The sequence below is a fragment of the Nannobrachium achirus genome, assembly GCF_963921795.1.
Source record: "Nannobrachium achirus genome assembly, contig: SCAFFOLD_330, whole genome shotgun sequence".
In the NCBI taxonomy this organism is placed as follows: Eukaryota; Metazoa; Chordata; class Actinopteri; order Myctophiformes; family Myctophidae; genus Nannobrachium; species Nannobrachium achirus.
The window spans coordinates 46,407-66,260 of record NW_027664826.1 but is presented as its reverse complement, the minus strand read 5'-3'; the positions used below and the strand labels follow the sequence as shown (position 1 = coordinate 66,260).

Here is a 19,854-nt window from a genome sequence, read left to right as displayed (position 1 = left end):
TCTAGCCCAAGGAATGTTTTTGGTGCAAAACAAATGCTTACAATGGATTCAGAATAATTAAAAACACCTAGTTAGACACCTCACATCCCACTTAAAGCATATTTTTTGGGAGTGATATTTCCCCTATAGTATAGTGTATAGTGAGTGAATGAGACCCAGAATTACCCTAGCTGTCAAAGATTTTCCTAGGGAAACTGAATTTCAGTCTTTGTGAGATGTGTTACTAGATACCCAGGGGGCAAACCAGCCTTTTTTTAGGAAACCTGCATTTGCCCCGACATACAAAGTTGTCCACCAGAAATATTATCTATGACCCAGTAGGATCACAACCTATATGGACAACCCAGTCAATTTGTACAACAAAGTCCAATATGGCCGCCTTTAGTTTTAATGGGGGGGTGAATAGGGCAAAATTTTAAACTGAGGGATATTTCCACGAAACTTCACAGGTTGATCAATGGTATACATATGAACATTTTTTGTATTGCAAGTTTCCATGAAATCCAATATGGCCGCCATAATATGGCCGCCATAATGTAAGGACCCAGAAAATAGGTTTTGCCTCTAACTTCTGAACCAGATGAGCTAGAAACGCAAACTTGGTGTCTATTTCATGGTGTCTGACCATGGGAGACTCAATGGAATAGCTAATTTTATTATTGGGTGTGTCTCGACCTTTATTGTGCATATTTGCAAGATGGTGGACTCCCAAAATAGAGCTTTAACATAATTTCTACCATGATTGTTGACTGCTTTTGCAAATACAAGCAATATGAATCCATTTGCTAAGATTTATGGCACAGAAGGGACTTATACCTGTATTATTCTTGAGTTTGCATGTTGTCAAAATGGCTGTAAACGAGATATTATATTTCCTGTCCGATTCTACTGTATGTAGTTGTAGCAATGACTTCAGATAAAATCAGAGACCAAAACAATGTATCTTAGAAATTTTTTTTTAATTAAAAAAAAAAAGAAAAAAAGAGAGAGATTATCTCAATGAAATGAATGCAACTGCCTTTTTGGGTCTTTCACACATAGACATGCACATGCTTTCCAACAACTTCAGCTTCAGGGAAATTATAATGAACACATGATTAAAACAGGCTGCATTATAATGCAAATAATTGCTAGTCACTATCACTGTCATGTGTACCTATCCTGCTGCATCTTGTCTCCAGTCCTTGGCAATGACACCCCAAGTAGCTTGCAATTCCCTTCTTCGCACATGAACAGTTTTTCTGGCAGCCTTTGATACAGCTACATGATATTGCCTTGTCCATTGATATAGGCCAGGCTGGCTCTGTAGATGGACAGGGGACTGCCTTCCCATCACTGAGAGACCATCCATATTCAGTGAAGCAAGGGATGTCTGGCTTCGCGATGTGTGCAGTTTTATGTATTATGGCTGCTAGAGCAGCTCTTTTCAGGTGCAGGCTAAAGGCATTTTCTGTAGGTGGCAGCAGCTTCAACAGGGTTGATCGGTTATTTAGGAACTTGTACACTCTCAGCTTTGCCAGGTCAAAGTCCTCCGAATGGTCAGCTTTTGATGCATATACTGTACAGCTATTGTGAGGTCTCTATCCTGATTCTTGACATCCTCTGAGAGGGAATAAGAGGAATTTTCACCAAACTTCTGAAGTGCAGGGAGATCTAGACCCATGCTGGTCTTGAACCATGCCTTCTTTCCAGTGAAAAAGGGATAGCTGGTGGTATCTCTGCCACTCAGGCTGTGAATAAAGGGCAGGGCACGACACTGTGCGAGTCCAAGGGCTGAGACCATGTGATGGATAGGAAGATATGCATCCTGCTCTGTTCTCACCCACAGCTCTGGAAGGTCTAGGAGGTGGGTGGCAGCATGATATAGGCACATGATGATGATGACTGTGTCATTAGCATGGATGACAACTCTGTCAACTTTGTGAGCCTGGACACTGTAGATGGTGTGTAGAATTACCCTTGTGTCGGCCTCCTGTTGTGTTGACTCTAGTGCAGGGACATCAACAACCCACCCCTCCTTGATCACCACACCCCTTGTCTCTTCTTTAAATCCTCCACTCAGGTAAAGATGGGTTGTACCAAGAGCAGACTTAAGTGTCTCATTTTGACACCATTCTTCACAGAGGAATCTTAGAAGGTTTGCTTTGTTTTCAGAGACAGCAAAAAACTCTTGAGGATCAGGAGCTGTATATTGTGCAGAGACTTCATATGTTGAAGCTGCTGCCACCTACAGAAAATGCCTTTGGCCTGCACCTGAAAAGAGCTGCTCTAGCAGCCATAATACATAAAACTGCACACATCGCGAAGCCAGACATCCCTTGCTTCACTGAATATGGATGGTCTCTCAGTGATGGGAAGGCAGTCCCCTGTCCATCTACAGAGTCAGCCTGGCCTATATCAATGGACAAGGCAATATCATGTAGCTGTATCAAAGGCTGCCAGAAAAACTGTTCATGTGCGAAGAAGGGAATTGCATGCTACTTGGGGTGTCGTTGCCAAGGACTGGAGACAAGATGCAGCAGGATAGGTACACATGACAGTGATAGTGACTAGCAAGTATTTGCATTATAATGCAGCCTGTTTTAATCATGTGTTCATTATAATTTCCCTGAAGCTGAAGTTGTTGGAAAGCATGTGCATGTCTATGTGTGAAAGACCCAAAAAGGCAGTTGCATTCATTTCATTGAGATAATACCTCTCTTTTTTTCTTTTTTTTTTAATTAAAAAATAATTTCTAAGATACATTGTTTTGGTCTCTGATTTTATCTGAAGTCATTGCTACAACTACATACAGTAGAATCGGACAGGAAATATAATATCTCGTTTACATTTTGACAACATGCAAACTCAAGAATAATACAGGTATAAGTCCCTTCTGTGCCATAAATCTTAGCAAATGGATTCATATTGCTTGTATTTGCAAAAGCAGTCAACAATCATGGTAGAAATTATGTTAAAGCTCTATTTTGGGAGTCCACCATCTTGCAAATATGCACAATAAAGGTCGAGACACACCCAATAATAAACTTAGCTATTCCATTGGGTCTCCCATGGTCAGACACCATGAAATAGACACCAAGTTTGCGTTTCTAGCTCATCTGGTTCAGAAGCAAAACCTATTTTCTGGGTCCTTACATTATGGCGGCCATATTGTGGCGGCCATATTGGATTTCATGGAAACTTGCAATACAAAAAATGTTCATATGTATACCATTGATCAACCTGTGAAGTTTCGTGGAAATATCCCTCAGTTTAAAATTTTGCCCTATTCACGCCCCATTAAAACTAAAGGCGGCCATATTGGACTTTGTTGTACAAATTGACCGGGTTGTCCATATAGGTTGTGATCCTACTGGGTCATAGATAATATTTCTGGTGGACAACTTTGTATGTCGGGGCAAATGCAGCACACCTTCCTTTGCCCCCTGGGTACCCAGGGGGCAAACCAGCCTTTTTTTAGGAAACCTGCATTTGCCCCGACATACAAAGTTGTCCACCAGAAATATTATCTATGACCCAGTAGGATCACAACCTATATGGACAACCCAGTCAATTTGTACAACAAAGTCCAATATGGCCGCCTTTAGTTTTAATGGGGGGGTGAATAGGGCAAAATTTTAAACTGAGGGATATTTCCACGAAACTTCACAGGTTGATCAATGGTATACATATGAACATTTTTTGTATTGCAAGTTTCCATGAAATCCAATATGGCCGCCATAATATGGCCGCCATAATGTAAGGACCCAGAAAATAGGTTTTGCCTCTAACTTCTGAACCAGATGAGCTAGAAACGCAAACTTGGTGTCTATTTCATGGTGTCTGACCATGGGAGACTCAATGGAATAGCTAATTTTATTATTGGGTGTGTCTCGACCTTTATTGTGCATATTTGCAAGATGGTGGACTCCCAAAATAGAGCTTTAACATAATTTCTACCATGATTGTTGACTGCTTTTGCAAATACAAGCAATATGAATCCATTTGCTAAGATTTATGGCACAGAAGGGACTTATACCTGTATTATTCTTGAGTTTGCATGTTGTCAAAATGGCTGTAAACGAGATATTATATTTCCTGTCCGATTCTACTGTATGTAGTTGTAGCAATGACTTCAGATAAAATCAGAGACCAAAACAATGTATCTTAGAAATTATTTTTTAATTAAAAAAAAAAAGAAAAAAAGAGAGAGATTATCTCAATGAAATGAATGCAACTGCCTTTTTGGGTCTTTCACACATAGACATGCACATGCTTTCCAACAACTTCAGCTTCAGGGAAATTATAATGAACACATGATTAAAACAGGCTGCATTATAATGCAAATAATTGCTAGTCACTATCACTGTCATGTGTACCTATCCTGCTGCATCTTGTCTCCAGTCCTTGGCAATGACACCCCAAGTAGCTTGCAATTCCCTTCTTCGCACATGAACAGTTTTTCTGGCAGCCTTTGATACAGCTACATGATATTGCCTTGTCCATTGATATAGGCCAGGCTGGCTCTGTAGATGGACAGGGGACTGCCTTCCCATCACTGAGAGACCATCCATATTCAGTGAAGCAAGGGATGTCTGGCTTCGCGATGTGTGCAGTTTTATGTATTATGGCTGCTAGAGCAGCTCTTTTCAGGTGCAGGCTAAAGGCATTTTCTGTAGGTGGCAGCAGCTTCAACAGGGTTGATCGGTTATTTAGGAACTTGTACACTCTCAGCTTTGCCAGGTCAAAGTCCTCCGAATGGTCAGCTTTTGATGCATATACTGTACAGCTATTGTGAGGTCTCTATCCTGATTCTTGACATCCTCTGAGAGGGAATAAGAGGAATTTTCACCAAACTTCTGAAGTGCAGGGAGATCTAGACCCATGCTGGTCTTGAACCATGCCTTCTTTCCAGTGAAAAAGGGATAGCTGGTGGTATCTCTGCCACTCAGGCTGTGAATAAAGGGCAGGGCACGACACTGTGCGAGTCCAAGGGCTGAGACCATGTGATGGATAGGAAGATATGCATCCTGCTCTGTTCTCACCCACAGCTCTGGAAGGTCTAGGAGGTGGGTGGCAGCATGATATAGGCACATGATGATGATGACTGTGTCATTAGCATGGATGACAACTCTGTCAACTTTGTGAGCCTGGACACTGTAGATGGTGTGTAGAATTACCCTTGTGTCGGCCTCCTGTTGTGTTGACTCTAGTGCAGGGACATCAACAACCCACCCCTCCTTGATCACCACACCCCTTGTCTCTTCTTTAAATCCTCCACTCAGGTAAAGATGGGTTGTACCAAGAGCAGACTTAAGTGTCTCATTTTGACACCATTCTTCACAGAGGAATCTTAGAAGGTTTGCTTTGTTTTCAGAGACAGCAAAAAACTCTTGAGGATCAGGAGCTGTATATTGTGCAGAGACTTCATATGTTGAAGCTGCTGCCACCTACAGAAAATGCCTTTGGCCTGCACCTGAAAAGAGCTGCTCTAGCAGCCATAATACATAAAACTGCACACATCGCGAAGCCAGACATCCCTTGCTTCACTGAATATGGATGGTCTCTCAGTGATGGGAAGGCAGTCCCCTGTCCATCTACAGAGTCAGCCTGGCCTATATCAATGGACAAGGCAATATCATGTAGCTGTATCAAAGGCTGCCAGAAAAACTGTTCATGTGCGAAGAAGGGAATTGCATGCTACTTGGGGTGTCGTTGCCAAGGACTGGAGACAAGATGCAGCAGGATAGGTACACATGACAGTGATAGTGACTAGCAAGTATTTGCATTATAATGCAGCCTGTTTTAATCATGTGTTCATTATAATTTCCCTGAAGCTGAAGTTGTTGGAAAGCATGTGCATGTCTATGTGTGAAAGACCCAAAAAGGCAGTTGCATTCATTTCATTGAGATAATACCTCTCTTTTTTTCTTTTTTTTTTAATTAAAAAATAATTTCTAAGATACATTGTTTTGGTCTCTGATTTTATCTGAAGTCATTGCTACAACTACATACAGTAGAATCGGACAGGAAATATAATATCTCGTTTACATTTTGACAACATGCAAACTCAAGAATAATACAGGTATAAGTCCCTTCTGTGCCATAAATCTTAGCAAATGGATTCATATTGCTTGTATTTGCAAAAGCAGTCAACAATCATGGTAGAAATTATGTTAAAGCTCTATTTTGGGAGTCCACCATCTTGCAAATATGCACAATAAAGGTCGAGACACACCCAATAATAAACTTAGCTATTCCATTGGGTCTCCCATGGTCAGACACCATGAAATAGACACCAAGTTTGCGTTTCTAGCTCATCTGGTTCAGAAGCAAAACCTATTTTCTGGGTCCTTACATTATGGCGGCCATATTGTGGCGGCCATATTGGATTTCATGGAAACTTGCAATACAAAAAATGTTCATATGTATACCATTGATCAACCTGTGAAGTTTCGTGGAAATATCCCTCAGTTTAAAATTTTGCCCTATTCACGCCCCATTAAAACTAAAGGCGGCCATATTGGACTTTGTTGTACAAATTGACCGGGTTGTCCATATAGGTTGTGATCCTACTGGGTCATAGATAATATTTCTGGTGGACAACTTTGTATGTCGGGGCAAATGCAGCACACCTTCCTTTGCCCCCTGGGTAAGACACCTTTACAAACACATTGGTGAAGATTTCTTTTGGTAAGGAATTTATTCCAGGATTTGACACTATTTCTAAAGATATCCCCCGATTAACAGGACTGGCCAAACTGTCAAATAGTAAGCAATAGGCGAACATTGTGAAAATAGCCGATCTGCATGCTCACAACGCCTCGCAACAATATTTATCTGCGGAACCGAGTCACATTAAATGTAAAACCTACAATTCCAAGTGCTTGTCAGGGTGGGGGTCCCCAGTTCAAATGTGTTTATTTTTGTGGGTCACAGCCTAAAAGGGTTTGAGAACCCCTGGTATAGAGCATTAACAAATTCATTGACAACTCATTCTTATGACTTCCTATCTAGCCAAGCTTTATAAACTATATATGTTTTAAAGAGAAAACAATAATAATAAAAAAAGCGAATATTCGACTTCGGTGAACAACGTTGAATAGTGACTTTGATATTTGAATATTCGAATATTGGAATATTTGGTGAATGCCCTATGACACATAACATAAATAGTAGGCAGTAGAGAGTAGAAAGGTCACCTTGGGGGGACTCTTGGGCCAAGGCAGCTAAGGTGGCAGGTGGAGGGTTCAACGCCCAGTGCAGGTTTCTCCTCAGCTCCTGTTGGTCCTCCGTGTGGACCAGCTCATACACACTCTGATGCATCACATCCGTCTGAGAGAGGAGAGGAGAGGAGGAGAGGAGAGGAGAGGAGAGGAGAGGGGATAGAAATGTTTAATTATGAATATCAGATTAACTTCTGTCAAAATAACACATACTGTACATCATGCATAATGAGAAGCGTACAACATCACAGTATGTCGTGGTGGAATACTGGAGTATTCATAGTACTTTTTATTTAGAAATAAAAGCAGCAATTTACGACAATGTAAAAGTCGCTGCCTATTTTTCTACAGTCTATGGTCGCTGCCCATAAGAAAAATGGTCTATATATTAGTGTGTGTGTGTGTGTGTGTGTGTGTGTGTGTGTGTGTGTGTGTGTGTGTGTGTGTGTGTGTGTGTGTGTGGCTGCTGGCTGTGTACAATAGTCTGCCCTAGTCTGCCTGCTTGGCCTGCCTGCCTGCCTGCCTGCCTGCCTGCCTGCCTGCCTGCCTGTCTGTCTGTCTGTCTGTCTGTCTGTCTGTCTGTCTGTCTGTCTGTCTGTCTGCCTGCCTGCCTGCCTGCCTGCCTGCCTGCCTGCCTGTCTGTCTGTCTGTCTGTCTGTCTGTCTGTCTGTCTGTCTGTCTGTCTGTCTGTCTGTCTGTCTGTCTGTCTGTCTGTCTGTCTGCCCTGGCCTGGCCTGCCTGCCTGCCTGCCTGCCTGCCTGCCTGCCTGCCTGCCTGCCTGCCTGCCTGTCTGTCTGTCTGTCTGTCTGTCTGTCTGTCTGTCTGCCTGCCTGCCTGTCACATGCAGGGAAGCAGGAGACCCTTAGCTCAGTGCAAGACCCCCCAACACCATTCCCTTTGGAGACTGCACGCAAACTGAGGGCTGGGCTAATGGGCTATATGACTTCAAATCATGAACCATTTAAAAGAAAGAAATAGCTTACACATGGCCGATCTACAAGCTCAATAAGATAGCCTGTGAGCTTGTAGATGTGCCATTGTTGCTATTGTATTTACAAATAAAAAAAGAGAATACATGATTTTATTAAGATCCATAGTCCCCAGTTCAAATATGATTTGGTGGCTCTATGTGGTTAACCAAACACTTAAAGGAGGACAGGTTGAACACCAATGTTCAACCTGTCTTCATATAATAGGTCCTCGCTAATGTTCATAATAAAATAGCACCATTTTTTTCTACTCAGTCTGGGTCTCATAGGAGAGCTGTCAAATCCTTCCACAGGTGACATCATCGTTTGACAGATTTTTTTTTGTAGAAAAAAAAAGAAAATTGCAACTTTTCAGGAATAGAAAGCCTGCAGTTTTTATTAGCTTACATTTCCCATTGATGATATCACCGGTGGAAGGAGCTCTCCTATGAGACCCAGACTGAGTAGATTTTTTTTGTTGATATTTTATCATGAACATTAGTGAGGACCTATATGAAGATTGGTTGAAAACTGGTGAAGTCCTCCTTTAAGTGTTTATTTTTATTTTTATTGTGTTCAGGACCACAGGAAGACTGGAGCAGTGGAGGCTCAATCATGCGTCTCTAATTGGGGATCCTTTAATAAACATAAACATTAACCCCCCCTTAAGGACGCCTGGGGGTCCACGGCCCGGACCCCACTTTGGGAAGTGCTGCACTAAAGGCTTGTTAGTGCTGGTTAATTAAATGGTTGCATTCATTACCTCAAGAAATCAAGGGGAGGCTCAGCACAGTCGACAGCTTTTTAGGCCAGTTGAAACCCTGTCTCTCTTCACCCCCCAGCCCTTTTTATCCGTCTGTAAAAAGTGCCCTCTCCAGACCATGAAATGAATGCAGTTTTTACTATGGTGAAAGGAAATGCAAATGCCCCTCTTTCCATGCCATACCTGAAGGCAGCATTCAAGAGAACTGCCTTGTCCAAACTCTCCTGAACTTGAATGCAGTATCTTATGTTGAAAGAATGGGGACTGCCCATAAATCCGAAGGTTCATTAGTCCGAAGGTTCATTAGTCCGAATTTAGTTAATGAACCTTCGGACCAAATAACCGAAATAATTGCCCTCTCTGTGTAGAAATCCATGGCGTTACGCCACATCTCCTGTATTGACTTGATTATGTTTAGTTCAGTGTGGTATCGAGTACCGAAAATAGCCGTCCTCCGAGCTCACAACGCGTCGCAGCGTGACGCGTTGTGAGCTTGGAGGTCGGCTATTTTCGATATTTCCGCCAAAAGGCCCTTTTAGAAATGTCAGCCCCTGCCTCTCTAGCATTCTCTGCACGTCCCTGATCGTATGAGTTTTGTTTTCTTTTTCTGTACCGTACAGCGCTCTCAGTTGCATTTCTATAGACATCGTCTTTCTGTCGGGTGGAAACCTCATATGCCCAATGATGTTACTTTTCAGGATTCAAATAAAAAAAAAAAGCAGATCTACAAGCTCGAAACACGGCTCTCGAGCTTGCAGATCTGCTTCTTGTGATGCTTTTGTGTGATGCTGTAGTATATGATCAAGTAGGGTGTGACTCGATGAATTACCTGGTGGAATCCCAGGTAGTCCTGGATGGTGTGAGAGCAGTAGAAGATGGTCCCGTCTGCGCTGATGACCATCACAAAGCCATTAAGAGCCTGCAACGCAAACACAACCACCATCACAAACCTGTTAGCACAAACACAACCACCAGTACAAACCTGTTAACACAAACACAACCATAGGCGATTTTAAGGGGTGTCCTAGGGTGCACGTGCAACCCCTGGCCGCCAGGCGGCCATTTTGATTTTTTTTTTTTTTGTAATGTAACTTTACATCCACTCAGACCGAATACAACAACACCCCCTAGTGGTAGTGATAGAGGCTGGCAGCTCCAGGCAGCCCCCCCCTCCCCTCCTGATGTGATGTCATATCCACGCGCCAGTATTGAAATTGAAAACAACATCTGTTAAAAATAAAGCATGGAGTTCGAGCTCTTCACTACTATGGACGTGACTACCGGTAGATATTATAATATAGCTGCTTGCCCTGAAACATCACATGGAGAGGATCATTTTGTACCTGACTTTCCTCTACAAAACACAGACCTCAGGCTCTATCAGCCAGGACTCTTGTCTCACTGTGCGTGACTGAACCATTTCCTCCTGACCAGCCCAAGGTAAGACTAAGACAGTCAGATCATGCTTTTATAAACCCTATTATATTAAGCCCAAAATGGTTCTGCCGCCGTGTAGAACCGAACACAGCAGCGGATTATTACCGATGTGATATTCTGTATAGAACACTGGACACACTCATACAACAGCTTGAGGGGCGCTTTTCTGAAAACGATTTTCATATCCTCCAGTGTCTTGCTGATGTTGTAACCTCAGATAGCCCTTCAGAAAAAAGTGTGACAGACGTATGTCAAACATACACTCTTGATGCAGATGTTCTGAAAGCTGAAATCTCTGTAATGACTTCCATGTACAGGGAAGAGAATGTGCGCAAAAAAAAAGAAATGGAGGACACGACACTGTTTGAAAAGAAACTTGCTTTTTTTCAAGAGAAGGGAATGCATAATTCTGATTCATTTGGTACATTAAAACACGTCTACACACTGTACCTCACCATACCAGTTACGAGTGCTTCAGCTGAGCGCAGTTTCTCTACTTTGAGACAACTAAAAACGTATTTACGGACAACCATGACTGATAAAAGAGTGTCAGATATAGGCATTTTACAGATTGAGAAAATACACGAAATTAAAGTGCAGAAAATAATTGAAAGGTTTGCAAGTGTCAAAACCCGGAGGCTGCAGTTCATTGTGTAATAAGGATGTGTCTACTATTTGTTTTTGTGAAATGCTTATTTGACACTGTAAATGACTGCTTGATTGCTTGATGAATGATGATTAACTTGATGTTTGGCTTTGCTGCCTCTGTCTGCAAAATAAGTAAATAAATCCTATACTAGACATGCTCATGGTGTCTAGAAAAAGAAGCACCTGTTTTACACTTTTTTTGTTTATATTGTGTTACATTTGGGTACAAAATTAACTGCAGAAATCCGCTAAAACATTACCAAACCGCTAATATCCGCAATTCTTTTCGCGCGCGTGCATGAGGTAATAGAGGTCGTGCACCCCCCGCTGGAAGAGGCTAGAATCGCCTATGAACACAACCACCATCACAAACCTGTTAACACAAACACAACCACCATCACAAACCTGTTAACACAAACATAAACCACCAATACAAACCTGTTAACACAAACACAACCACCACAAACAGGCACGTGCACACAGACATCAAAGGGGGCCCCTGCCCTATTATCCTTCTGTAAAAAAGTGCCCTCTCCAGACCATGAATGCAGTTTTTACTATGGTGAAAGAAATGCAAATGCCCTCTTTCCTTAAAGTCTTCAAATAATGGAATAAAAAGTCCAACATTTGCATGGAGTGGAATAGAAGTACAATTATTTCAAAATTGAAAGTAAAAAAAAAATGTACTTAAAGCTATACTATGGAAGTTGCTCAACTACTGGTCAGTAGCAGTATTGCTTTTTTCGGACGTCGGCGCGGACCACCAGAACCGCCTCCGCCTCGCCGATACGAATCCGTAGAGCCGTCTCCCGTCATTTTTAGACCAGGATTGGGGGAGATTCCTTCACCAGTGTAAACACTGTTGCTGACGGAAGCTACTTCCTGAAGAGACGGCAAGACACGCTGTGATTGGCCGGTAGTGTATGATCGGTGCTGTGATTGGCCAACGTATATACAACGTATATGGATGATGCAGATGACGTAATTTTGGCGGGTAATCCGGTCCCCGGCCAGGATCATAGAAAACATATTTACAGAAGGCTTTAGGGGCTGAAATTAACGGAGTTGGGGTTCTAAAACTTTAGCGATTTAATAGTTAGGACAATTTTAAGATTAGTTTTATTGGAAAAGTTACATAGTATGGCTTTAAGTACTTGAGTAAATGATTGGTCCAGTGGATTGATTGGCCCCAGACACACAGACGAGGAGTGTTAGCAGTTAATCAAACAAAGTGATTTAATTGATTATCTAAAAAGAAAACAAATCGATAATCAATAATTAAATAAAAAAATTATGGGCATTTTATTGTAGCCTCAGCGTGTAGATCGAGTTATTAAAAAAAAAAGCGCCATTGTGCAATGAAGTATCAAATGACGCCTATGTTGTCAGTTTGTTGATACATTTAAAACATTGGGAAAAGTAATTGATAGAATCAGAAAATTGCTTTAATTCCTGCTGCCCAAACACGGAGTGACCCTCTTAGAGACGACCAGTACACCACGCAGTCGTGCTGTGGTAAAAAAAAGAAAGAAAAAAAAAACACTTTGCTGAGAATTATGAGTTATTGAATTATTAGATAAGAAGATGAGCGATCAAAATAATGTCATGGATATAAATACGAGATTATTATCCCCCCTTTGTTTTCTCTTCAGATGGGAACAGCTGGTCCCGCCTTTCCAGACCACTTAACAAACACACACACACACACACACGCTCTCACACACGCACACGCACACACGCTCACTCACTCACTCACTCACTCACACACACACGCTCACTCACTCACTCACTCACTCACTCACTCACTCACTCACTCACTCACTCACACACACACAGTAAACAAACACAAACAGACCTGTACATACAAATGATCTGACAAGGTCACTTGGAGACGTACAGTGTAGTCAGCACAGGACACATGTGCACGCCTACAGTAGATGCACGCGCACGCTCACACACTCACACACACACACACACACACACACACACACACACACATGCACAGTGCAAACCAGATGAAGCAATGTGGACAGACTGTTTGATCTGTTTGAAAGATGGGTTAGGCTGGAGATGATGCTCATGTTGCTCTCTATAATAATAACCATCCATTCAGCTCAAAGCTAAAAAAAGAAACGTGTCGCTTCGTGCCACGTTTAAGTACAGTATCTCGGGGTCCTGTTCACGAAGTTGTGAAGAAAAAAAGAGTTGAGCCGGAAGGCAAAGCTCTCTGTCTTCCGAGCAATCTTCGTTCCTACTCTCACCTACTGTATGGTCATTAACCTCGCCCACCAGGCTTTCTGAGACAACCGGCGGTTTGATCCGGTCTAGGCGGAAACCACAAGCCGAAGAAGCGGTGTCGCTTTGTTTGGTTCCCTCCGTTTGTTTCCCCAATCCCTATTAAAATGCTCCAGTGTAGTCTTGCCAGTCGCTACGAGTTGGAATAAAAGATGAATATCCCAAACTAATTTTTCAAAAGCAAAACTACACCGCATCAAGGAGTTTATTAGGTAGGCCCTAAAAGTATGTCCTTGAGCACAGGGGAATTATTTTGGGTTAAAACTGAATCCGGTTTGATAGTTCCGGCAAATTGTAGTCCTTTGAGTACTACAACATGACGTTAAGTGCATGGTTTCCTCTCCCGACCGGATCAAACCTCAAAAAGTGAAGTGATCCCAGACTATATGGTCATGAAGTGGGTCATGTCCGAAAGTATAAGGTCTCGGGTACAAGCGACCGAAATGAGTTTTCTCAGACGGGTGGCTGGTACCCTTTGGTATAATCGTTTATTGTCTTTTGTTATAATAATCCTTTGGTATGTCCATCTTTTATTCTAACTCATTAGTCGTGGCACGACCAGCGAGACTAAACGAATTGATTCGGATTATGTGCGGAACAAAAACAATGCGACGCCATCCTCACAAGCTCACTGCGAGCTTGTAGATCTGCTATTTTTTTTAAATCTTTGAATATATCGTCCCGATTCTATACATGTCTTCTAAAAGTTTTATTGAAAAACTCGTGTTTCTGCCCGACAGACACAATATCAGGGTTCCTTGAAACTCAAAAGGCTGAGAATCACTGATGTTCTCCAGTCTAGAATGTAGGCAGCTGCTAGGGCAAATATTCGAATATTCGAATATCAAAGTCACTATTCGATGTTGTTCACCGAAGTCGAATATTCGCTTATTTTAATTTTTTTATTGTTTTCTCTTTAAAAAATATATAGTTTATGAAGTTTGGCTAGATAGCAAGTCATAAGAATGAGTTGTCAATGCCCCTGGTGGATGAATTTGTTAATGCTCTATACCAGGGGTTCTCAAACCTTTTTAGGCTGTGACCCCCAAAATAAACATATTTGAACTGGGGACCCCCATCCTGACAAGCACTTGGAATTGTAGGTATTACATTTAATGTGACTCGGTTCCGCAGATAAATATTGTGAAAATAGCCGATCTACATGCTCACAACGCCTCGCAACGCTATTTTCACAATGTTCGCCTCTTGCTTACTTAATACTGTATTTGACAGTTGTCGAATATTCGACTATTCGAATACTTTGAGGTTGAATAATTCGAATACTAAAAATCACTATTCGTGAATGCCCAATCAGCTGCAGCCTCTAAAGAAGAGGAGAAAAACAAGGGCAAAAGGAGAGAGGAGGGAAAAACAACGTCTGATGTTTTACGTTGGGTTAATATGAGCTGGGTGAAAATGACTCAGCGTCTCTCTCTCGTGCCAGAGCGCTGACTCATGTGTACTCAGTGACCTCACAGCAGCACAGGCTTCCATTTATAATATGTATGTTAGTGTTGTTGCTTTTATTATAATATTATAATATGTATGTTAGTGTTGTTGCTTTTATTATAATATGTATGTTAGTGTTGTTGCTTTTATTATAATATGTATGTTAGTGTTGTTGCTTTTATTATAATATGTATGTTAGTGTTGTTGCTTTTATTATAATATGTATGTTAGTGTTGTTGCTTTTATTATAATATTATAATATGTATGTTAGTGTTATTGCTTTTATTATAATATTATAATATGTATGTTAGTGTTGTTGCTTTTATTATAATATGTATGTTAGTGTTGTTGCTTTTATTATAATATTATAATATGTATGTTAGTGTTGTTGCTTTTATTATAATATTATAATATGTATGTTAGTGTTGTTGCTTTTATTATAATATTATAATATGTATGTTAGTGTTGTTGCTTTTATTATAATATGTATGTTAGTGTTGTTGCTTTTATTATAATATGTATGTTAGTGTTGTTGCTTTTATTATAATATTATAATATGTATGTTAGTGTTGTTGCTTTTATTATAATATTATAATATGTATGTTAGTGTTGTTGCTTTTATTATAATACGTATGTTAGTGTTGTTGCTTTTATTATAATATTATAATATGTATGTTAGTGTTGTTGCTTTTATTATAATATTATAATATGTAGGTTAGTGTTGTTGCTTTTATTATAATATGTATGTTAGTGTTGTTGCTTTTATTATAATATTATAATATGTATGTTAGTGTTGTTGCTTTTATTATAATATTATAATATGTATGTTAGTGTTGTTGCTTTTATTATAATATTATAATATGTATGTTAGTGTTGTTGCTTTTATTATAATATTATAATATGTATGTTAGTGTTGTTGCTTTTATTATAATATGTATGTTAGTGTTGTTGCTTTTATTATAATATGTATGTTAGTGTTGTTGCTTTTATTATAATATGTATGTTAGTGTTGTTGCTTTTATTATAATATTATAATATGTATGTTAGTGTTATTGCTTTTATTATAATATTATAATATGTATGTTATTGTTGTTGCTTTTATTATAATATTATAATATGTATGTTGGTGTTATTGCTTTTATTATAATATTATAATATGTATGTTGGTGTTATTGCTTTTATTATAATATTATAATATGTATGTTGGTGTTATTGCTTTTATTATAATATTATAATATGTATGTTGGTGTTATTGCTTTTATTATAATATTATAATATGTATGTTGGTGTTGTTGCTTTTTGAACAGGAGAGTTGCAGCAACAACATGATGCTTGCACTCTTGTTTATTTTCAGTCAAAGCTGCAAAAATAATGATGCAATGATACATAGTAGGGCAGGGCTACTCAACTTAAGATGGCTCAGGGGCCACTCAGCAAAATACAAAAAGTCAGAGGGCCGCAAGATAAAAATTATGGTTGTATTTTGGACATTGAGTCTAGACAATGATTTTGTAACACTGCATGAGTAGTCTAGAAAATAAGGAAACACACTAGAAAACAGACACATTTCCATCTGTAAGGACAAACCTCAAAGAACAAAAAGAAGAAATGATAAATGATGAAATTATGAAGTTTCTTATTTTGGAACAAATAAAATAACAAACATGTCTTGTATAAAACAAGACAAAAATAGTTTCTTAGTGGTTTTGGAGAGTAACTGAACAATTATCCACAATGAAAGCAGACAAAATATATTTTTATTGGTATGACTGACCATGGCGGGCCACATAGACATGCTGCTGGGGCCGCATGCGGCCCACGGGCCACAGGTTGAATATATTCCTATACGTTGCGAAGGCCTTAATTAGTGACGCTGTTACTATGAGAGGGTGCATAGTACATCATGGAGATCCCTGATGTCATCAGTATATGTCCATATATGGAGCTGAATTGATTGGTTTGTTTGCGCCTGATGTGTGTGTTCCATTACGGGTTTGGACACTTTAACTTTTCAACTTTAATAGCCTACACAGATTGTAAACATTTTATGTAATGTATTTTACATTTTTGGTATTATATATTTTTTCTCTCAGTGTTGTTTCTGCGTCTGGGAAGAGTGGGAGGGTGGCCGCGGGAGGGAAAGTGGGAAATGAGGGGTATTTATGCATTGCATATCGTCACTGTCGGGCAGAAACCTCGTATCTCCAAGTTTCAAAATTGTATGTTTTATGGCAAAGTAAAGCCCTGCTTCATCATACAAGGCCGTCTTGCACAAGTAAAAGCACACAACGCCTCGCACGCATGCTTGTAGATCGGCTGTTTTCACTAGTTTAAATCATTTTTAAAATGATGAATACAAAACGAACGGTTTTGGACATACAAGGTTTTCACACCGACATGTGCATGGATAACGACCTCACACAGCCCAATAAATAAACTGATAAAAACACCTCTTGAACGTAGGTTTGATCACATGGTAATAATAATAATAATAAATATAGCTGCAAGCAGCGATAAAGTGGCCAAGGCATAAATAGCAGGAAAGCAAAAAGGCATCAAGGGAAAGCAAAGAAGAAATCAAAGAAAAACTGGAAGCAGTGTTCTTCCGAACAGGTCTCCGGCAGGTCAGGTGTTTTTTTTTTTAGCCTAGTGGTGACTATAATAGGCCAAAGTCAAAAGGGTACCACGTGTTCTTTGGCCTTTCACGGCAATCGGACGCTGCATGCGGGATTTGAGGCATTTTGTTCCAAAAATGGGTTTTGCAAAAATTGACCCGCTGGTGGCGCTATAACAGGCCAATGTGAGAAGGGTGGCATCTGTTCCTTGGCCTAGTGGGAATGTGCATGCAAAATCTCACACAAATAGCACGCTGCGTTTGAGACATTTTGTTCAAAAAGGAGCAATCCTGCAAACCTTGGAATTCAATGTTAGCCAATTAGATAGAATATGATATTGGACAAATCCGTCATGATTACATCACTGTAGAGATACTGTGTGCACATTTGTGTGATTATCGGATAAAATCTGAAGGAGTAATATCGAAGAATGCATTTTCGGCCTTCTGGTGGCGCTATAAATGACAGAGACTCTGCCGATTTTACACTAATCGGCATAGTTATTGGTGAAAGCACAAATTGACCTCTACACAACATGTATGCAAAAGACTATATGCAACAGACATAAAATAGTTCCAAAGAACTCCTCAAGGTTTTAACTCAATCTTTATTTTCCAACTTTTTCATTAGTTGTCTTTGTTGAAGAGTTGTTCATCAGGTTGTAAACCTTCAAAACAGAGGGTTAACAACCTAGCCATTTTCAGGCATGTCTTTTAAATCACAATGTTTTCAAATAATTCAAGTAGTAAACGTCTTCAAATAAAGTTTTTAAACATTAAGTATTGTGAAGTCTGAACCCAAACCAGCACACGGAAACAGTTCTCAAGGTGAAAACGCAATAAGCGTTGTTTTATTCAATGGGGCGTTCCCCTAAAACATGAAATAAAGTTCTTCACAAAACCGGGGCTTTTAACACGTCTTCAAATAAAGTTTTTAAACATTAAGTATTGTTAAGTCTGAACCCAAACCAGCACACGGAAACAGTTCTCAAGGTGAAAACGCAATAAGCGTTGTTTTATTCAATGGGGTGTTCCCCTAAAACATGAAATAAAGTTCTTCCCAAAACCGGGGCTTTTAACTCAAAATATGCTTCTTTCCAGAACTTAACAAACAGGGGTTACATTCGAAACATATGTTTCACAGTATGCTGTTGCTTCCATTAACACATGCCATTTCTCTTCCAAGACTCAGATGCAGCTCCTAATTTGCCTACAATGGGAACAGATAGAACCACCATTAGCAATGTGGCAAAATACAGAGCAAATGTGCGACAGAGGAGAACATAGTGGAGTTTTGCTTACTGCTCGATGGAAGAGTCCCTTCGAGAGCCAGCTACACAGTGAAGCAGAGCTCGGTGGTTAAGAGCAAAAACATTTGGATTGCCTGACTCGGAGAAGCTGTGTTGCGCCCAGGTGCTGACAAATCAAACTGATTGCAACAAGCAGCCATCTTAGCTGCTGCATTCTGGGAAATGTAGTTTTTTCTGAAAACCAAGCAAAGCCATCAGTTAGATTCAGTTCACATGCAAAAAACAGGGCCTGGATAAAAAAAATAAGAAAAATCAACTAATCAGCCGATCTACAAGGTTAAAACAAAATAAAGTCAACAGATCTGCTGATTTGGAGGTTGTGATTTGCCATCCAATTTGCGTGATTTTAGGCCAAAATCTGTAGGAGCAGTGTTGTAAAATGTGTTTTGCAAAAATCTGTCTGATGGTGGCGCTAGAGAGGGGCATGTGTGAAATCAGGGACGGAGGTTGTGATTTGACAATCAATTTGTGTGATTTTAGGCCAAAATCTGTAGGAGCAGTGTTCGCAAATGTTTTGCAAGAATCGGCCTCATGGTGGCGCTGGAGGGCCATGTGAGAAATCAGGCAGCCAAGGAGTGTGTGCAAAGTTTGGCATGGATAGGGGCAATGGTAACGGAGATATGAATAGGGCAAAAGTATGATGTCACACGGACAGAGTGACAGCCGGTGGAGGTTTCGATAGTAACTGCGACCTAACAGTCGCAATAATACTCACATCTCTTTAGTTAAATGCTTACATTGAAGAAAGAGATGAGGCCACACCCCAAACAATAGTGGACACAGGCAATAATCCACAACTGCACACTCCTGACAATATAAAACACATTCTCACTGTAAACGATAGAACCAAAATAACACAGTAAAAAGGTAAAAGAGACCATACAAAATACAAGCAAACAGTCTTACCGGTTAACAGAGCAGCACACACTCAACTCAGCAGTGTTTTGTTCAAACTGTTCAGATGGATTCAATCGGCCGACGCCCAACAAGCAACCATCTTAGCTGCTGCATTCTGGGAAATGTAGTTTTTCTGAAAACCAAACAATTAAGATTCAGTTCACAGGCAAAAAAACTAAAAAAAATCAACTAATCAGCCGATCTACAAGCTTAAAACTAAATAAAGTCGACAAATCTGCTTATCTACAAGCAATAATTACATTACCGA

At 40.2% G+C, this 19,854-nt stretch overlaps 1 protein-coding gene across 1 annotated transcript in view; it reads right to left on the bottom strand.

The window, feature by feature from the left end:
• LOC308280774 (aryl hydrocarbon receptor-like) overlaps nucleotides 1-19,854 on the bottom strand; it is a gene marked incomplete at both ends in the record, with an annotated part of 51,447 nt that overhangs the window by 10,033 nt on the left and 21,560 nt on the right. Inside the window, 2 exons of the mRNA XM_080755092.1 lie at nucleotides 7,182-7,314; nucleotides 9,766-9,855. Coding sequence (XP_080611218.1) covers nucleotides 7,182-7,314; nucleotides 9,766-9,855 — 223 coding nt within the window. The remainder of the gene's footprint in view (nucleotides 1-7,181; nucleotides 7,315-9,765; nucleotides 9,856-19,854) is intronic.